This window comes from Cydia pomonella, chromosome 3 (genome assembly GCF_033807575.1).
Source record: "Cydia pomonella isolate Wapato2018A chromosome 3, ilCydPomo1, whole genome shotgun sequence".
NCBI lineage: Eukaryota > Metazoa > Arthropoda > Insecta > Lepidoptera > Tortricidae > Cydia > Cydia pomonella.
In genome coordinates, this window is record NC_084705.1 from 5227170 (window position 1) to 5246703 (window position 19534).

At 37.4% G+C, this 19534-nt stretch overlaps 1 protein-coding gene across 18 annotated transcripts in view; it reads right to left on the reverse strand.

Moving 5' to 3' along the window:
- The window catches only part of LOC133515885 (protein tramtrack, beta isoform), a 526149-nt gene that overhangs the window by 138661 nt on the left and 367954 nt on the right, over positions 1-19534 (reverse strand). Inside the window, exon 5 of one of the 18 annotated variants that reach the window (XM_061848470.1) lies at positions 2128-2745. The exons of 15 other annotated variants lie outside the window; for them this stretch is intronic. In XM_061848470.1, the coding sequence (XP_061704454.1) occupies positions 2426-2745 (320 nt within the window). In that variant the 3' untranslated portion in view covers positions 2128-2425. Of the gene's footprint in view, positions 1-2127; positions 2746-7745; positions 8006-17665; positions 18089-19534 lie in introns of those variants that run through there. 2 more of the 18 variants (XM_061848503.1, XM_061848489.1) reach the window with 2 other exon arrangements.

A 19534-nucleotide genomic window follows, 5' to 3' on the forward strand; every position in this document is an offset into this window, starting at 1 on the left:
CATGTATGGGTTTCCAATTCAACTATAAAATTTCTTTCAATACGCTGTAGTCAACTATAAAAAAAAATCTCGCGCGTTTATGTCTTTTGTACTACATTTTTGTCTACTTATCTGAGATTCTATAACATCGCGAGAATAAAATGAAGTAACATATATTTTTAAATAAACATTTAAACTACTACTTCAGCGTTAGTAGTATTCTGATTTGAAAATCTGGTTAGGTTAACAAATTTTCAACAAGTTTAGGTGCAAACTAGTTTTGTCTGAAAAAACTCAGTTTAGGCATTTAGAACAATCAGTTTGAATTAGACACGCGTTTCAACTCGAAGTCCTAAATATTAATAACAATTTCGGGTTCACTCTCTACAAACTTCACTTATTTATTCTCAAGTTTTTTGCTTTTTCTTAAAGTAAGGCGCTTTAGCGGCCTCTTTATTTCTCCTTCTAATATTATCTCTCTGTGCGTGAGCTACTTGATTTATTAAGCGTATTTTTCCTTCTCTCTCTGGCGCTGTTTTTCTATGGCTATCGTGTACTGGTCAGGGTTTTCTTTTATTTTAGCTCTATACCATCTTTGTGCTTCTTTCATATAGTCATTATTAGATCTTTTTGATTTGCAAATTTCTAAGCACAAAGCAAAAAGGGTTATTAATGTGACGTAGCATCTTGTGATTTTTATTGTATGTATGTATGTATTTTTAAAATTAAGGTGTACAGGCTTGGGGAAGAAGTCGAGAGGTCGGCTTTAATTGATCGATTCATGAATTGTAGACCAAACTTTACGCTTGATTGATTTGTTTTAGGAATGTATTTCTTTGTGACTAAGAAACCGTACCGTTTATTGTATCTTTACCTGTCCCTTATGTACAATAAAGTGTTGCAATACATACATACATACATACATACCGTAATATTCAAGAGAATAAAGCTAACTATAAAATATTTTAAAAAGTTTATAGTCTTAAATAAAGTCCGTTGCGTATTACAAACGGATGGGGCAAATGTTCATGGTCATTGTTAATTCTTATAATGTGCCTATCTGCGGTTGTTATTCTTGCGATACATCCCCGTTTAGTGCAACACCAGTGAGTACGTTTACCCTTGCTGCTAGATCTGTGGATGTAGAAGGCGTATCCGTTGCATATCAGAACCTCGAAGCCGCGATTGTTCTTGGCAAAGATAACTGAAAAAAAGTTTAATATATACAAACTGCATAGGAAGAGCTTTTTTAATTAGGTACAGAAGTCTGTGTTTCCAAGAGCTTTCCTTATGTTAAGAGTCATGAAGCGTACTAATATCGTATTTCAAAATCTGAATAACACCTTCAGTTACCTAAAATTTTACTTCTTTCCTTATTTAAAAAAAAAAATATTTTTTAATTTATCAGACCAGCTACTTATAAAAGGTAAAAACTAGGAAACCAGTTTTTATTTCCCGGCAGCCATTAAGTACATCATATACAAGTACGTTTGTATGCTACGTTCGTAATCAATAGGTAATAAGAATGTCTTTAAAGTAATTCAATTAAAAAACATCGTTCCATTCGTTCCCTATAATTTCTCATGTCTGGCATGTATTAAAACAAATATTTCACTTATTAAGTTGAAAACTCTTTCGCTTGGCAAAGGCCCGGGAGAAGTCAACACAAGACATAACCAAATGTCTGTGTATTATGAGTAAAGTGCCCTAAGAATGCTAGTCGAGGCCTACAGAGAAAAGGAAAAGCCCTTGCATATGGCTTTTCTGGATCTGCAGAAGGCCTTCGACTGCGTACCGCGCCAGGTAATCTGGTGGGCTTTGAAGGCGAAAAATGTGCCACAAACCTATATTGATATTATCCAAGACATGTACCACAATTCGGAATCCATAGTAAGGACCGCCATTGGCGATACTCACCCATTCCCTATCACAGTTGGCACTCACCAAGGCTCAGCCCTGAGTCCTTTTCTGTTCAGCGTAGTGCTAGATATTGTTTCGGCGAAAGTCCATGAACCATCTCCGTGGCTTATGATGTACGCTGATGACATTGCACTGACAGATGAGGACAAACAGATCATTTCCCTCATTTCTCCATTTTCTTTATAGAATTTCTGCATAATCTGCATATGATCAGTGAAAGACTTCTCATATCTATAATATGTATTTATACTGCTTGTTTTTTGTAGTAGGTCGGTAATTAAGGTTACAGGTTACTTTTTCGCGCTTGTCATCTGTGCTTCGCTTGTCCGCATGTGTTTGTGTTCAAGACAACAAACATTTATAATAATAATACATGTACAATTTTTACAATCAATAAAAATAACCAAAAATTACAAAACATCATACCGAATGCACTGATATTATGATACTGATAAATATGTCGATATCTGAGAAGACTTATGCCAAAATCTATTTCTAGGAGACTTGTGGACCAATTACCGATCTACTATTGATGATATAGTTCCATGCAGGGAACTGCACACAATGCCACTTTGCATATTTTGCATTCAAACTTAGAACGCTTTTCTTGCCGGCGAGTGCTGCAAAATCTGCATCTCTTGTACCGCTTGTACGCTAAACATTGCAGAAAGTGACCTTGCTGATTCAACCTTATTTCATCTGGTGTGCCAATACGACCTCCTTTTTTGTTTTTGAAAATGTCCTTAGATTTCAAGCTTTTAGCCAACTGAGAGCGAAATTTTCGATTACTTTTATCCATGATGCCCTTTTTGTTGTCTGTCACGCCATCTGAGTCTGACTCGCTTCCTGTTTAAAAAATAGTATAGGGTCAGGTACTACAACAACCAGCAATCACATTTGCTATAATCATATTAGGACGATTAGACTCAGGTAAAATAAAACATAAAAAATAAAAAATCTGTGATTTTGTTACTAATATTATTTTATTATGCCTCTTCATCAGATTGTTAACAAATAAAGTAACTCCATCTTCTTGGAGTATACACCAGCTGTTGCCAACGACTTCGTTCGCGTGGATTTATTTCCTGATAATTTCAACCACTTTTTAACCCTATTAAGGGATGAATTTTCAAAAGCACTGAAATTATTTCGTAAATCCAAATATTTTGCCTAAAATCGTTCCCGTTACAAACTTTCTATCCCCTTAAAAGAAGAATTTTCAAAAATGTGTCGGAAATGGGTGCCTTTTATTCGTTAGTGAACAATCTATTATTCCCGGTCAGTAAAAAATAATCTAAGGCAATATAATAAAACAGATTATGAAGTAGTGTTAAGATTTTACTGCGATATTTTACTCTATTTACATACAAAATTAATCATAATTATGATAGACTCCGAAACAACCTATGCACAATCCCGGGAAACCTACACAGTCAGCGCATCCGTACATAACATCAACACGTTTCTTATAATCCTTGTAACATTGCCGACATCTTTTTCTGATTGTTTTGCCGATGGCGTTCCGTTTTGGTAATCGCACGGGCAAATGGATATGGTACGATTCAGGTCCGACACACGCTGTAAATAATTGGTAAATATTACACAATTTTAATTCGCATGAAGGTTACAGCTGTATTACTGTTGCCACCGCTGTATTTGTCAATTTAATAAAATGAGTGACGGAATAAATGACTGTTCCTATCACAGCAGTAATGTGTCGGCTAACGTCACTCATTTTATCATGGAAATTGGCAGAAACAGCAGCAGATACAACAACCACGCCGCAACAGTAATTCAGCTGCAGCTAATATCCGAACGTCATCTTTAACTGTTACAACGGTACTGTCTCAAAGTTGATGTGGGCGATGTCACTATCACTCTCCATGGTAAAATGAGTGACGTACTGACCGATTTAATCAAGACAGCAATGCGGAAACTACAGCAATTATATATATCAAGGAAGTGGATAGTGACAGCACCAGTTTACGCGCACTCGGTATCCAAATGTAAACAAGATAAACTAATCATGTTACGAAGCCATATTTATTACTTGCTTTAATTAGCATGGATTTCCGCAAAGTAACGCCTGATTCTATTAATCATATTTAGAGCATCTGGAGGCCTTAAATACCTATTAAAAGTCTAAAACTCTGGGGAAGAGTAGATGTCTTCTCTGTTAATAGATTGTGTTGATTTGTAAAATTTTCTTTCCAGTTGAACAAATTCTTTATTTGCTTATAAATACTATCAAATACATCATTTGTAGTGGTTGTAAAGAAATGTTATACATTTTATACTTTAATCCTGGTAAGAACATATATTTGTGTGATGAACAGGGATATTTGTTTCTGAGTCATGGGTGTTTTCTATGTATTTAAGTATTTATAATTATATATTTATATCGTTGTCTAGGTACCTACAACACAAGCCTTAATGAGCTTACTGTGGGACTTAGTCAATTTGAGTAATAATTTCCTATAATATTTATATATTTATTTAATATAAACACCATTTCTTACTACAAACTTCGGTGGCAGATGGTTGTGCTTGACATTGATATATAAGATCTCCTGCCCTTTCGTCGCACTGATTCAGGACCTGCAGCTGGGGGTCCCGCAACGCCAGGCATCCAGCATGCCTTTGCTGTTATGTATGAATAGTCGTTGTAGACAAGAATCGCCTTTCCTCGCATATCGTGAAGCCACAGAGCTGCGAGATGGCAGATAATTAAGTAAATAAAAGAAGCTACCGGCGGTGACTTAACACCTCCTATATGTCAATTAATTAATATCACAAGGAAGCATCTTCAATCGAGCCAAAACAAACCGCCGCCAATTAGTTTACGTCGCAATTAAACATACTTTCATCGGGTCAAATCAAACCACGATAAGAAGACAACAGGAAAGGGTCTTTAATGTCATCACTAAGTAATTGCGCGGTTCAGGCCAGGAATACCCGGTTCCTTTGCTGTTGCGTGAATCCAGGTAAATGGAATAACCGTTGTATACATATGAGGATTTCCTTATTTCGAGTATTGATAAGCCATTAAATTGAAAAATTAAAGACAATAAAGACGAAAGCCCCGTACTTGGTGTTCTCTGGCAAGCGTGTGACGATCTCTATCATAAAGATGCTAAGTATGTAGAATTTCGACCATCGATCTGCCATTTTCTATCTCTATCGCATTTTTTTTGCCATCCCAGGACAGCAATATATTATAATTAAATGCGTGCGATAGAGATAGGAAATGGCTATGTACGAAATTCTTCGTATTTACTTTATCTATTGATATAGCGCTATTTCTGTCGATGGAGACAGATATAGCTAATATTCACGTGTATCTTGGAACGGATACTTTTCTTAAGATAAACCAAACTACTTACTAGCAAACAAAGGTGACTAATCGTTTCAACATTTAAATTACTAAGAAAACACACACAACGACGTCAAGAAACATTCATTACTCAAGAAAACACGTAATGAAATGCACTTACGAAGAGATTATTTTGGTTTATAAAATTTGATACTTAACTAAACTTTTGTTTCATTCATTATGACGACCGGTTTGGCCTAGTGGGTAGTGACCCTGCCTATGAAGCTGATGGTCCCGGGTTCAAATCCTGGTAAGGGCATTTATTCGTGTGATGAGCATGGATATTTGTTCCTGAGTCATGGGTGTTTTCTATGTATTTAAGTATTTATAAATATATATATATATATATATATATATATATATATATATTTTATATATCGTTGTCTAAGTACCCTCAATACAAGCCTTATTGAGCTTACTGTGGGACTTAGTCAATTTGTGTAATAATGTCCTATAATATTTATTATTTATTTATTTATTCATTGTTCATATTATATTTTAATAAAAACTCCATTTCGTATTACAAAATTGGGTGCGCCATGCTTGTGATCGATGTAAAGCCGAATGATCTGCTTTTCTTTAGTGGCGCTAATTCGTGATCTGCAGCTTGCATTAGTGCAGCGCCAAGCGTCCTTAAGCCCTCTGCTGTTGTGTTTGTCCAGGTAGAAGGAGTAGCCATTGTAGATGAGCAATGCCTTGTCTTGAACACTGCGAATCCATAAAACTGAAATTGATATAGTAAGATATGTAAAAAATTAACCGTATTATACTGATCTAATGCTTGATAATGTAGAAGTATCATGCCAATTAAGTGTAGAGCAATAAGAAGGTAGAAGTATGAAAAAATAATTATTAGCATAAAATACGCCTGACAAAAATTTAAAAGGGCGTTCGGAACATTTCTCGGAAAAAAGTCATCAATTCCATGATTTTTGACATAATTATAAACTTAAAACAACATACCTACTTAAATAGCTATCACATTAGTCATGTATTATGTATATCACAGTTAGCTTAAGATAATTATATGTAATACCGTCGTACTATTCATAAGTGCTTGTTGCAGGCCTACATGAATAAAGTATATTTGAACTGAACTGAACTGAACTCACACCAACTCTTTAACAAAATAATGCGTATCTTTAATTTAATTATTTGTGGGTACTGTTAACTACAACAATAATAATATACAGGATGATTTCTGGGTCGTGATCCAGAACCACTTTTTCTGACTCTATAAATGATTCTCATTATCATACGGTAGTATTTGATTAAATGAGATTTAGTTAAATTATTCTTATTTTTCAAGTAAAATTAATCTTATACTAATCATGGTCATCCTATGACTTTTGACATACGCTGTATGGAAAGCGACAAGACGTCACATTGAGTAGGGTGACCAAAATTGTATGCAAAAATGTTTTTTCTACTTGTCATCTGAAAAATAATCATAGTTATTGATGATAATAAATAATGAGCAACATCATTAGATTCATCTTTGAATTCTGTATGATGTCTTGTTCTCTTGCTCCACGACCACGAAATCATGATGTTTAAGTGTTGGTTGCAAAACTGTAAAAAGCGTGGCAATTGAATATGTTTATTCACATAATAAAATAAAAATCAAGATAAGTATATATTAAATACATCGGATCTTAAGACAAAGACCATTCCAAATGACGAATTGCGGTGGCGGGTAAATGTGATCCAACTTTTGCCTTAAAATGGTTCCATCCTTGGATTCATTGATTCTGTCGTTACTGTGTGTGGAAAACGCGTGCAGTATGAGTACCTGGTTCCCTTGATGGAAACTTTACGGCAGTACAAAGTGAAGCCATTCAGAACCAACAATTATTTGCCTCTGCAGTTCCGCATGTGAGCAACTAGAAAAAAAAACTAGTACCATATTATTATGACTTCATCGAACTGACAGCATCGAACTGCAGTGGGACTATACATATTCTGATGTGAAATTTCTACTCTCAGTGCATCTTTCTCGTACTTATTTGTTGGTGCGCTTAAACACAAAAACATCTTCAGGTCTATAATTAACTTTATTTTGGTCACAAATTCAATAAATTATTTCATTTTGTGTAAAATGCCATCTATGATTACACATTTTGGCGGCGCATGGTTGTGCTCCAGCCTCATCCTAAGAACTTGACCGTCTTTGGTGGTGTTCACCATGCCTTTGCACGAGGACGCGTAGGTGCAGTACCAGAAGTCCGTCAGGCCCTGGCTGGACCGTTTGTGGCGGTAGAAACTGTAGCCCTCTGCCATCAGAAGTTCGTTCCCGCGTTTGTTACGAACCACTACCACTGAGAAAAGTGATACCAATTGAATTGTTGGCGCTATCTTAAAGCAGTCGAAAAACGTTAAGACAGTATGATTGAAATGAAAACATTTGCATATTTTTTATGTATTATTTATTGCAAATGCAAACACCAAACAAAAGATTAGGTGAGCTACATTTTTTAGCTTCCAATGTCTACAACTCGTTTTTCTTCGCCCTTCTATAAATGCCGTCTACTATGGCAAACTTCTGGGGTTCATGTTCGTGCTCATTGGCTATCTTGATCTCAGTATTATCATTAAAGGTAACCGCTCTGACTTTACAAGGCCTTTGTGCGCATCGCCAGCCCAGGGTCTTAGTAAGTTTCTTATGCAGCAAGAGCGTATAGCCGTCCATTATCATCACTCTGTTGCCAAACATGTTTCTCGCGTAGACAACTTCTGTAAGTATTATCAAATTTTTGTTAATGACATTTGTTATATTTCTTATGATAGTTTGAAGGGCTCATGTTTGGAACGTGGAGTCATGGCAAACCCACGATTTGACACAGTTCGTAGACTATTAATATGAGTCTAATAGCGTTAGTGAAATAGACCCCAGGATCAGAACTTAACTTCTTGGAAGAATTAGTATTAATAAAGTGTTCACGAAATCGACTTCATATTCTACTATGGCATGAGAAATCAGAACAGTCAGTCCAACATTTTTTTATTTTATTTAAAATATGAATGTGACAACGACCCCACCTAATGTGGGATAAGGCAAAGGAAAAGAAGAAAAATGAATGTGACAACGACCCCAACTAATGTGGGATAAGGCAAAGGAAAAGAAGAAAAATGAATGTGATAACGCCACATCATTATAGGTAATTATAAATTAAACACATTCAAATAGTTTGTATACAAATATCATGTTGTCCTACTTTTTACCTTAATTTGGCATTCATACAGAATCGAAAAAACTGAAAGATCCAGGCCCTAAGCCCGCGTTCTCACAGTCAGACCAAGCTAACTCTGCGTATAGTTTAACCCAGTATCAAAGCCACCATGCGGCTTGACCTTGACTTAAATTTCTATGAAAATATAACGTTTATAATAGTTGGCACTTCCATACTCTGTACCTGCATGTCTGTCTGCCACCATGCGTCTTGACCTTGACTTAAACTTCTATGAAATTATAACGTTTATAATAGTTGGCACTTCCATATTCTGTTACTTCAAGGTCGATGCAGAGTTTGCTTCAACGGATTCTAACTTATCGATTTCTTCACTTTCCGATAAACACCATCATCTATAATGAATCTTGTGGGCGGATGATTGTGGCTATGCGTCAACTTTACTTGGTCCTGGTCTTTGTTTGTTGTAGCGCGGACTTTGCAGGGCCGCTTGGGACATCTCCATTCTAAAGTTTTCTTGTTCTCTCTATGAAAGTAGAGAGTGTGCTTGTCGATTACCATGACTAGGTTGCCGTATAGGTTCTTTGAGAAAATTACTGTAAAATCAGTCAGATTATTGTTTACGTAAATATAGTCTTGAGGAAAATTAAAAGACATTCTTTTACAATACTAAGTACAGGACAGTTACTAAAAGTGCATTAATTACTTGATTTTACATTTTTTTTTAATTTAAAAAGACTATTCTTTTTATTTCCTCGTGACGTGATTAATCTGTATATCCTTTTCATCGTAGCGTCTTTATAGGATAGAGTTTCACGTTGTAAAAATAAAATATTAGGTACCTATATGCTCGTAACAGTAATCACTAAATTACCTGAGTTGACTCAATGACATATGTTCAAATTCGCTGATTGAAAACAATTGTTAGTATACGATACGACATAATGCATGTAGTTATTTTAATTTTATTATATACTATTACACTCTAATACAATTACACAATGGCAATGCTTAACTACTTTGATAAAACACACAACCAAGTTATAGTAACATAGTGGGTTGGAAATTCCTAATCTAAACTTTAATATACACTCCACCCCGTATAACATAATTTGGTGCTGGATGATGATGCTCCAACACGCCACCTATGACTTCCTGCAAATGGGTCACTGTAAGCTTAGCCTTGCACTTGCCACTGTAAGTACAGGTCCATAAGCTGGTCGCCTTGTGTTGTTTCTTCATGTAGAACGTGAACCCGTTCACTAGGATCAGCTGACGACCTCGTGTGTTCTTAATCCAGGTCACTGAAAACAAATATAATTAAAATTTCAGTACGGTTCGTTCATTGTCATCAAATTTAATCATGATTATATCTTAAAAAGATTCAAACTGAACATATTACACTGTGTGCGAGAAACAATTTGAACAGAACAAAGTGAGAAAGTGTCATTAACTCATTACAAACGTCATATTTTCGTTGACATTAGAATTAATGATGAAATTGTCATTGCCACAAATGCAATGCAGAGCTAGCTTAGTACGACTCTAACTCTCAAAACCTTTCAGCCCTCGAAGATAAGTAACATAAACAATTTCTTTTAGTTTTAAATGCACCGCCTACAATCTTTTCTGCTTTGCCCTAGGGTTGACCGGTAGAGAATGCCTCATGGCATTAAGTTCGCCTTTTGTATTTAAGTTTTTCTTTTGTGCAATAAAGTTTAAATAAACATAAACAATTTTTATGAACTAATAGTAAGACTATCGTACCGAACCACGACCTTGGTCCGGTCCGACATAACTCTATCTCGCGCTCAAAGCTGTCGTTGGTGAACCAATTTCGACACGTACATCCTTCGAATCGCACCAATGTCCTGGTTCGGTACTTACGTCTACTAGTATATAGTATTAAAAGTTATTTCAAATAAATAAGAAACGAATTAAGGAAATTTTTAACAAAGAAAAAAATATTGAAGAATCAAAAACCTTTTAAAACAACACAAGTGTAAACAGAAAGCTCATATTTTCAACATATTTATCAGTCAATCAACTCCAGGAAGCAGCAATTAATAGTACAAAACATTACTAAATAGTATTTATTTCACACGTCAATAGGAAGAAAAGACAGCCGTACAAGTAGACAGTAGGTTTGTTAGGATGTACGAGTACACATAATTGCAAAAGTGCATATGCACTTTATAAATGAAATTTGTAAGAAAATTTAATTTATTGAATGGAATTCATTCTTAAAGTGAGGAGGTATTCACTGTTACAGCTTGCTGTACACGCATTTTTTCATCCAGTATGACAACGCCAACATATTCAACCTTGGTAGAATTACAAAGTAAAACAAGATATCGAGGGCTTCATGCTAAAGGGGCGTATAAGCAAGAACCCTACTTTTCAGGAGACACAAAAAACTGAATAACTTTTGTTACAATGTACCGATTGTTCTACAATTTTGCATAGAGTATTTAAATTACAATCTTTTTCATGTGTCATGCCTAGTTTTGTTCTACGTATCCTAAAAAGCAGTAATTATGTAGTTACGCCTCTTTACCACGACAGTAATTTCCGACATTTAGGTTGAAATTTTATGAAAAATACTTGAGATTTATGGTCGTATAATTCATTTTTTTTTCTATTCGATAATTTAATCATGAAAGGTGGAAATACTGTTAATTATTAGAAATACTTTAATTTTACAGTAATTTAGTCATCCTTGTGTAATTTCTTCTATTTTTTCTGATTTTTATACGCCCGTCTGGGCTGACGAATCTATCGTGTAAGTATCCTTTATTTGTGGTCGTATAATAGGGCGCCAAATTATATTTTGAGTAAATACTCATAAGTTCATCTAGATTTTACCATTGAAATGATTCCTGATGGTTTTGATAGTATCACAACTGTCCACGAGATTAAGCAATGTCGACTCGAGCTGGTTACCGATTGGGTAAGTAACTGTTTTGAATTGCCACTTTAGGCATTTCAGTGTTTCAATAGCCTCCGTGGTCTAGTGGTTAGAGCGGTTGTCTCTCGATTCGGAGGTTCCGGGTTCGAATCCCGGTGGGGACACTGTCAAGCAAAAGTCGCTTTGTGACTTTGTGAGACTATTCCCGGTTTGGCTAGGACATTGCAGGCTGAATCACCTGATTGTCCGAAAAGTAAAATGATTCTGTGCTTCGGAAGGTACGGTGTAAAGTCATTGGTCCCGGCTGCAATCTATCCGGTGGTGCTCGTCATGAGAGCCATGTCAGAGGCCTTTGGCGGCTCAATAACTCTAACACCAGGGTTTTTAAGGTACATCAATCTTACAACCCACACGATAAGAAGAAGTGTTTCAAAAGACAATCATGCCAAAAGAATTGAAATCGGTAGTAAAGGATGCATGAAAATTGCTAAGACAACACAATGACAGCTTTACTAAAAAAGCAGTCAAAAAACAATCAAACGATTAAACTTAGAGTGCATTAACTAAAACAAAAGGTTAAAACGTATCAAAACTTGTATTCAGACAATAAACATTACTCTTTCTTTAATGGTACCACTGATAACAAAATTATAACTATCTTAAACAATAAAATATTAATCAATACTTCTAAACAATGAAATACGACATCATTTATCGTCATTTCATAAAAAGAAGCAATATTAAATCTTCTGTACTAATAAACCTAAAAGTAGTTTAGCTAACAACTTAACCCACTTATGTCTCCATCAAATTATAACAGAGGAATGTTACACTTAAGAATTACAACCACCCCGACGGAGGACGAGTGGCCCGCAGCGCACGCAGTGGGCCTTAAACAGCTTTGACTCCTTCAAATCTCTAGGAATGGATGGGATCTTCCCTGCGCTTCTTAAATGGGGCGGGAATCATCTCACTCTGAAGCTGACCATTGTTCTGCGCGCCTGTCTGGCTCACAGGTACGTGCCGAATCAATGGAGGGAGGTCAAAGTTATCTTCATACCGAAACCAGGTAAAAGCGACTACTCGGACCCCAAATCCTTCAGGCCCATCAGCCTGACCTCTTTCATGTTGAACATATTAGAGTGGTTGTGTGACAGGTACCTTAGAGAGTGGGTGCTAATTCATGTGCCCTTGCATCCCAACCAACATGCCTACAGCCCTGGCAAATCTACAGAATCGGCATTTCATGCAGTAGTAAATAAAATTGAGGCAGCGATCAAAAACAGATCCATGTGCTTAGGAACCTTCATAGATATAGAAGGGGCTTTTGACAGGACCAGGTTCAGCAGCACTGGTAAGACATGGCGCGAATGCAGTTATGACAGAATGGATAAACAACATGTTGAGCCAACGAACCATCAAACTCGGGACGGGCGAAACACAGCAGGCATTAATGGCAAAATGATGCCCCCAAGGAGGAGTCTTATCGCCACTACTATGGAAGCTTGTGGTGAATGACCTGATTACCACACTAAACAATAATCACTATTACACAATCGGCTATGCTGACGACATAGTGATACTGACGAGCGGCAATCATGCAGGTACGGTATGCGATGTTACCCGAACTCTCAGTCAATCCCAACAAAACTGAGCTGGTTATGTTCACTAACAAACGCAACTTGGGAAACTTCCGCCTTCCCAAACTGTTCGACACAGAACTCCAACCATCTGCGGAGGTAAGGTATTTAGGGGTAATACTTGACAGCAAATTGAATTGGAGCAATCACCTAAACGGCAAAATTGAAAAAGCCACAGTCGTATTCTGGCAATGTCGTAGAATGGTGGGTAGAACCTGGGAGCTAACCCCAAAGATAACTCTATGGCTTTACCAGGCAGCCATATGACCAATAATAAGCTACGGTGCGATAGTTTGGTGGCCACGCACCAAACTATCCATAGTTGAAGCTAAACTACAACGACTCCAGAGGTTGGCCTGTATGGCGACCACGGGCTGCATGAGGACAATACCAACCGCGGCCCTGGAAGCCTTACTGGGCCTGCCGCCGCTGCACCTCTTTATACAACAGGAAGCGCTAGCTACGGCGGTACGTCTCAAAAAATCTAATCTCTGGAGACCACCTAGGGTACCACACACCGAGATCCTCTACGAGGCGATAGGTAAGGAACCGCTAATAGAAGCGGTGACTGACAGGATACCCAGACAATTCGTCTTCGACAAGAAATACAAGATACAGTTACACGAAGAACCTCGTGAAGGACTCAACCCAAGACAGCTGAGAACCTTCACGGATGGATCAAAAACAAGGTCAGGCACTGGCGCTGGAGTATTCTCAGAGGACCTAAAAATACATATCTCAACACCACTAGGTGCCCACAACACAATCTTCCAGGCAGAATGTGTGGGCATCATAATGGCAGCACACGCCATCGCCTCAAGGAAAGTATTGGACTACCCCACCCGCATACACTCTGATAGTCGCTCAGTACTACAAGCTCTGCAAAGTTATACTTTGACCTCAGGGCTAATCTACGAATGCCACAAAGCTCTGTCAGAGGAAAGCACCACCACCAGAGTAACTCTGCAGTGGATCAAGGGACACAGCAACTCGCGAGGGAACGATGCGGCCGACATATTGGCGAGAGGAGATTCGGAACTGAGGGTGGCAGGACTGGAGCCAATTATACCTCTGCCTTATGCCTGGCTCCGGAACATGCTGCGACACAACACCAAGGTAAAACACCAACAGTCCTGGTCTAACCTAGGCACGTGCAGGCAGGCGAAGGAAGCCCTCCCGACAATCGACCCCGGTTTGTTTAGGAGGCTGAGACAGCTGAAGAGGCCACAGCTCCGGCTTTTGACTGGGGCCATAACCAGCCACGCCCCGCTAAACAAACACCTACTAACCCTACGTGTTACAGATATACCCCTCTGCAGAGCGTACATGGAGGCAGAGGAGACAGCCGCCCACGTCATTCTTGAATGCCCAGGGCAGAGCCATCAGCATCAGAGCGCTCCACTTCATTATTATTCGCACAAGATGCACACCATACTGTAACGCACTAGACACTGACTGAGAGACAGGCGGCCCTAGTGCGCTTACCCGCTTGACAGAAAGGGATAGCAATATGCGGCAATCAAGGACGCTGTCTCCGCGCCCCTTTGGCCCGGCATTATTTGAAGGCCAAAGTAATTTTTGTACGGTCGTATGTTCATACGCCTCTTTGCCGCGACGCACTTTGAGGATAGTTGGTAAAAGTTTATGGTCGTATGTATGTACGCCTATATAGCGTGACACTATTTCGTGGTTCGCACTGTCACGTGAGAGAAGTATGTACGTACGCCTTTATACTCCGATGAATATTGGGGACTAAATGAAAATATCACTTATACGCCTTCAGTACGGCTTTTTGGAACGACATAAAATTATGACTGTCTGTTATACGCCAAATGAGTTTTTAATTATTTAATTAACTAATTGTTATGATAAAATTATGAAAAAAATTGTGCTTACGTATTGTTACAAGACGAATACGATGCCGTTAAAAACGAAAAATGGCATTTTTGCGTATACGCCCCTTTGGCCTGAAGCCCTCGATATATAGTATAACTCACTTCTAATTACTGTCTTAATTTAAACAGACAATTGAATATTTACAATAAGTATTTTTAATATCAAGTAGGTAACCCCCTGATGGTAAGCTACCACCTTCCCTCCGTTTATCTTCTAAGTTTTAAGGGTTTTTAACACAAATTCCATCGCGCATGATGAAATTTGGCGGTGGATGTTCATGTACCAGATACGTTCGAATAACTTCTTTATTATAAGTAGAGAGTCGAGCTTTGCATCTACTTCCCCTGGTGCACCGCCACGTTACTGTCGTTTGATGGCGAGATTTGCAACAGAACGTATAACCGTTCACGATCAACAACTCTGTACCTCTCTGGTTTATCGTCCAGACCACTGTAAAAAATAGATATTTTTACTAAAATTACCTACGTCTGTCTATATACCGACCGACCTGAGTTGTAGAGCGATGTTATATTGCTTTAAAGTCCTTAAGGTGACTCGACTTTACTTGCCTTGGCTATTTTTTGCTTGGCTAAATATTAATTAAACTTAAAATATTCCTTAATAATAATATCAGGATCTGGCCGTATAGTTGTTACAAAAAGACTCACATTTAAGTTCAAGTACAAAATTTAATCGTTTTCAATCATTCTTTACAATTATTTAAAAATAATTCCAACATTGAAAAATTCTACATTGGATATCTGAGTGACTTTATCTGACAACCTAAGTTCTTAATTAAAGCAAAAAGAGACAGCATTTGTTTACCTACACTAGTAGATATAAATAGGTACTTATAAAGTTTATTATTTCATGGTCTTGTGACTTATAGAAGAAAATGTCAGCAATTAAATTCGAAGTTCAAAGCAGAGGATATACTTAATATAAAATCGAAAACAATGCAAAAAGTCGAATCAAAGTTTCTTATAAATCCCGTCCCTTATAACAAAATTCGGAGCTTCGTGGTTATGTTCCAATGATGCTCTGAGAATTTTCCTCTGATGAGTAGCGAGGAAGTGACTCTTGCACTTAAACTTGTAATTAGTACACTTCCACGATATGTTCTTCTCTCGCACTGTGTTCCTGCAGTACGAGTACCCGTTTATCAGCACCATCTCATTGCCTCGTACGTTCAACGTCCAAATAACTAAAAAACAAGTATTTGTATTTGTACCTACAAGTGAAATTTATTCTCTCAAATTGTATTGGTTGGTATTTACTGAAACTCGAATTCAAAAGAAAGCATGTATATTTTTGAATAGGTATACAAAATATCCATAACATAGAAACAAGTATCTATGATAAAAACAGAAATAGAAGCTCTACCAGGATTCGAACCCGGGACGTCCTACTTTGTAGGCAGGGTCACTGTGGTCTAAGCCAGATGGGTTGGACGTGGTGAAGAAGTTTCCTATAAATACCGTTCTTTATAACCACATTATTATAACTCTTGCATTTGCTGGAAGAATTTGTACAATTCTACGATATGTTCTTCTCCCTCGCTGTGTTCCTGCAGTAGGTACCCGTTTATTAGCACCATCTCCTTGCCTCGTGCGTTAATCGCCCAAATTACTAAAAATAACAGGTATACCATGTGTACCTATGAATTTATTCTCTCAGTTGGTTTTGGTTGATAAATAAATTGGTTGAAAAGTAATACTTAAATACACAGAGAATATTCATAAATTAGAAACAAATACCTATGATAAGTACACAAATAAATTCCCTGACCAGGATTCGAACCCGGGACGTCCTTAACTCTTTCAAAAAGATGAAAGGTGAAGGTGAAGGAGGTGGTCGTCAGTTTAAAGGTGAAGGACTATGAAATATATGTTAGTATGAAATTAACACGTTGAACGCCATGGGGGGCACCGGCGACCTCACGAAGTCAACTGCAACACGCCATGGGGGGCACCGGTGACCTCGTGTTAAACCTGTTTTTAAGACGCTATCCTGCGCCGCGTGTAGCAGTTATAAGCAATGCGTTGTATGCAAGGGACCGGCATGGCGCTCGTTAGTAAAACGGTGGCTTGGGACGTGGGTGCAGTTAGTGACATAGTAGATTTGTTGAAAAAATGAAAAAAACAAGGCATTTTTTTCAAATCACAGCTTTAATTCTATAATTTATATAATTAAGTATTTGCAATAATTATATAATTAATAGAAATTAATTTCAATTATCTGGAGATACACGACAATTATCAAAAAATAAGAAAAAATAAATTTCCCAATGCAGACACACACCTGATACATGCATTCCACAAAAAAAAACATCATAAAAACCCAAAATTAACAAAAATAAACAAAAACAGCGTATCTTCTTGAACCAGTAGCAGGAATTGCCAAACCAAGCTATTGTCACACAATGCCAAAGCAGTTAAATTTTATATTATAAGCATATTTCAGCGGGTGCGAATGTGACAGTATAATGACCGGCACAGTGACCGGCGTGGCCGGCGGGGGGACCGGCGTGGCGTCATGGTAACGGTTTTTGAAATATGAACTTCACAGCGCCACGGGGGTCATCGGTGACCCCCGTGACGGCGAGTTTTTTTTTTTTAATAACTTTTTAACTAAACCTCCAATAACAAAATAAAATATATATCTATATACATATCAAAGTAATAATTGAATTTACATCAAGTTTTTTTTTAAGAAAAAATGAATATTTTGGTCTGGCGTTTAACGTGTTAAACAACCAACGTATTCAAAATAATCCCACACCCTTTTATAGAATGCCAATACAAATTTCATTAGCGCGATGTACAAATCGCCGCTCACGGTACAGCATCATCTCGCGTGATATTTAGCCGATAAATTTGTACGGACGCAAACACGTCCTGTTTCAGTAGGCACAGTCATTAGGGACTAGGCCTGGAGCCTAAGACGCCGTGACGAAGTTTCTTATAAATCCCGTTCTTTATAACAAAATTCGGAGCTTCGTGGTTATGCTCTAACGATGCCCGGAGTATTTTCCTGTCTTGGGTAGCGAGGAAATGGCTCTTGCACTTGCTGAAAGAATTCGTACACTTCCACGATACGTTCTTCTCTCTAGCTGTGTTCCTGCAGTATGAGTATCCGTTTATCAGCACCATCTCATTGCCTCGCGCGTTTAACGTCCAAATCACTAAAAAAAGACCAAGTTATTACCAATGAGTGAAATCAATTCTCTAAGATGGTATTGTATATATAAGCTGAACTTTAAAGGAAATGTGTAATTTGTTTTAAATTATTATGCTTTATTTTTATTTAGACTTAAAAATATATTTAAAGGTACAATAATATATAACAATAAATATTTTTAAGTACAATATTTTTTTATTAATTCTAAATAAATGATATAACTAAGCATTAATAGTTGCAACAAGACCATTTCATGAAAGTAGTTGTGATAATGATTTATTCTACCATTTATTCAATAAGTGCTTAACTATTAATTTCAATGACGTATGCAATCTTGAAAGGTTTTATTGTAAGGCTAACATTATTATACTAAAAGTGCTTAAAGATAACATAATAATAACAGAAACAAAATGGTCAAAACAGCCAAAAATCGTGCGAAATGGGGTCGAATACGTATGATAGTAGACTCTAGACTCAGATGTTGTTTCCGCACCCAAAAACCCGATGTCTGTGTATTTGTGTATAAATCACGTCAATTAAATTAAAAAATTAAATTAAATTATACGTATGACTCACGACAGTTAAAATTAAATTAAATGAGAGCCTTTTAAAAACCTCGTTATCTGTCAGACAGAACTTCGGAGTCCCGGGATTATTTCCCAAAGTGGCCTTAAGTATCTTCTTCCTATGAGTAGCGAGGAGGAGGCTCTTACACCGGTTGTACGAAGACGATGTCCACTTCCATTTTATCGTCTTCCTTCTCACCGTGTTCTTGCAGAAACGTCCATCCACTATCACCATCTCTAAACTCATCCCTAAATACCCACCACCACCAAAACCCACTTTTAAATTTATTCTAAGCTTAATAGCATCGTACGCAGACGTTTCTGCTTATTAAAAATTAATTTAGTTTGGGTAGCACATCGTTACTGGTAAATTTCCAATATGACTTGGAACTCCGGTAGCCGTCTAAGAAGTGTAACGTTAGATAGATAGATAGATAGAATACTCTTTATTGGCACACGTCAGTAAAAACGTTCTTACAGTAGATATCGCTAGGGTCCCCTAGACCCATAAGGTGGGAAAATTTGCTAGCTATGGATGGAGGTCTTGGTAGCTCAGATGGCAGAGCGCTGGAGTATCGATCCAGAGGCCGTGAGTTCAAGTCTCACCAAAGGCAGTAATTTTTCCACTTTTAAATTTATTCTAAGCTTAATAGCATCGTTCGCAGACGTTTCTGCTTATTAAAAAATAATTTAGGGAAAATGTTATCATAAACGGCTGATTTATTAGCCGCGCGATCACTTGTGTTGTGAAATGCTAGCGTCAACGAGATTATTGTTCCTAATCACCTAAGAAAGCGTAAAATCTAGCTGTTTCACAGTTTTATATAAACCCCATTCCGTATAATAAACCGAGGGGGCTCATGACTGTGGTTAAGATCAGCACG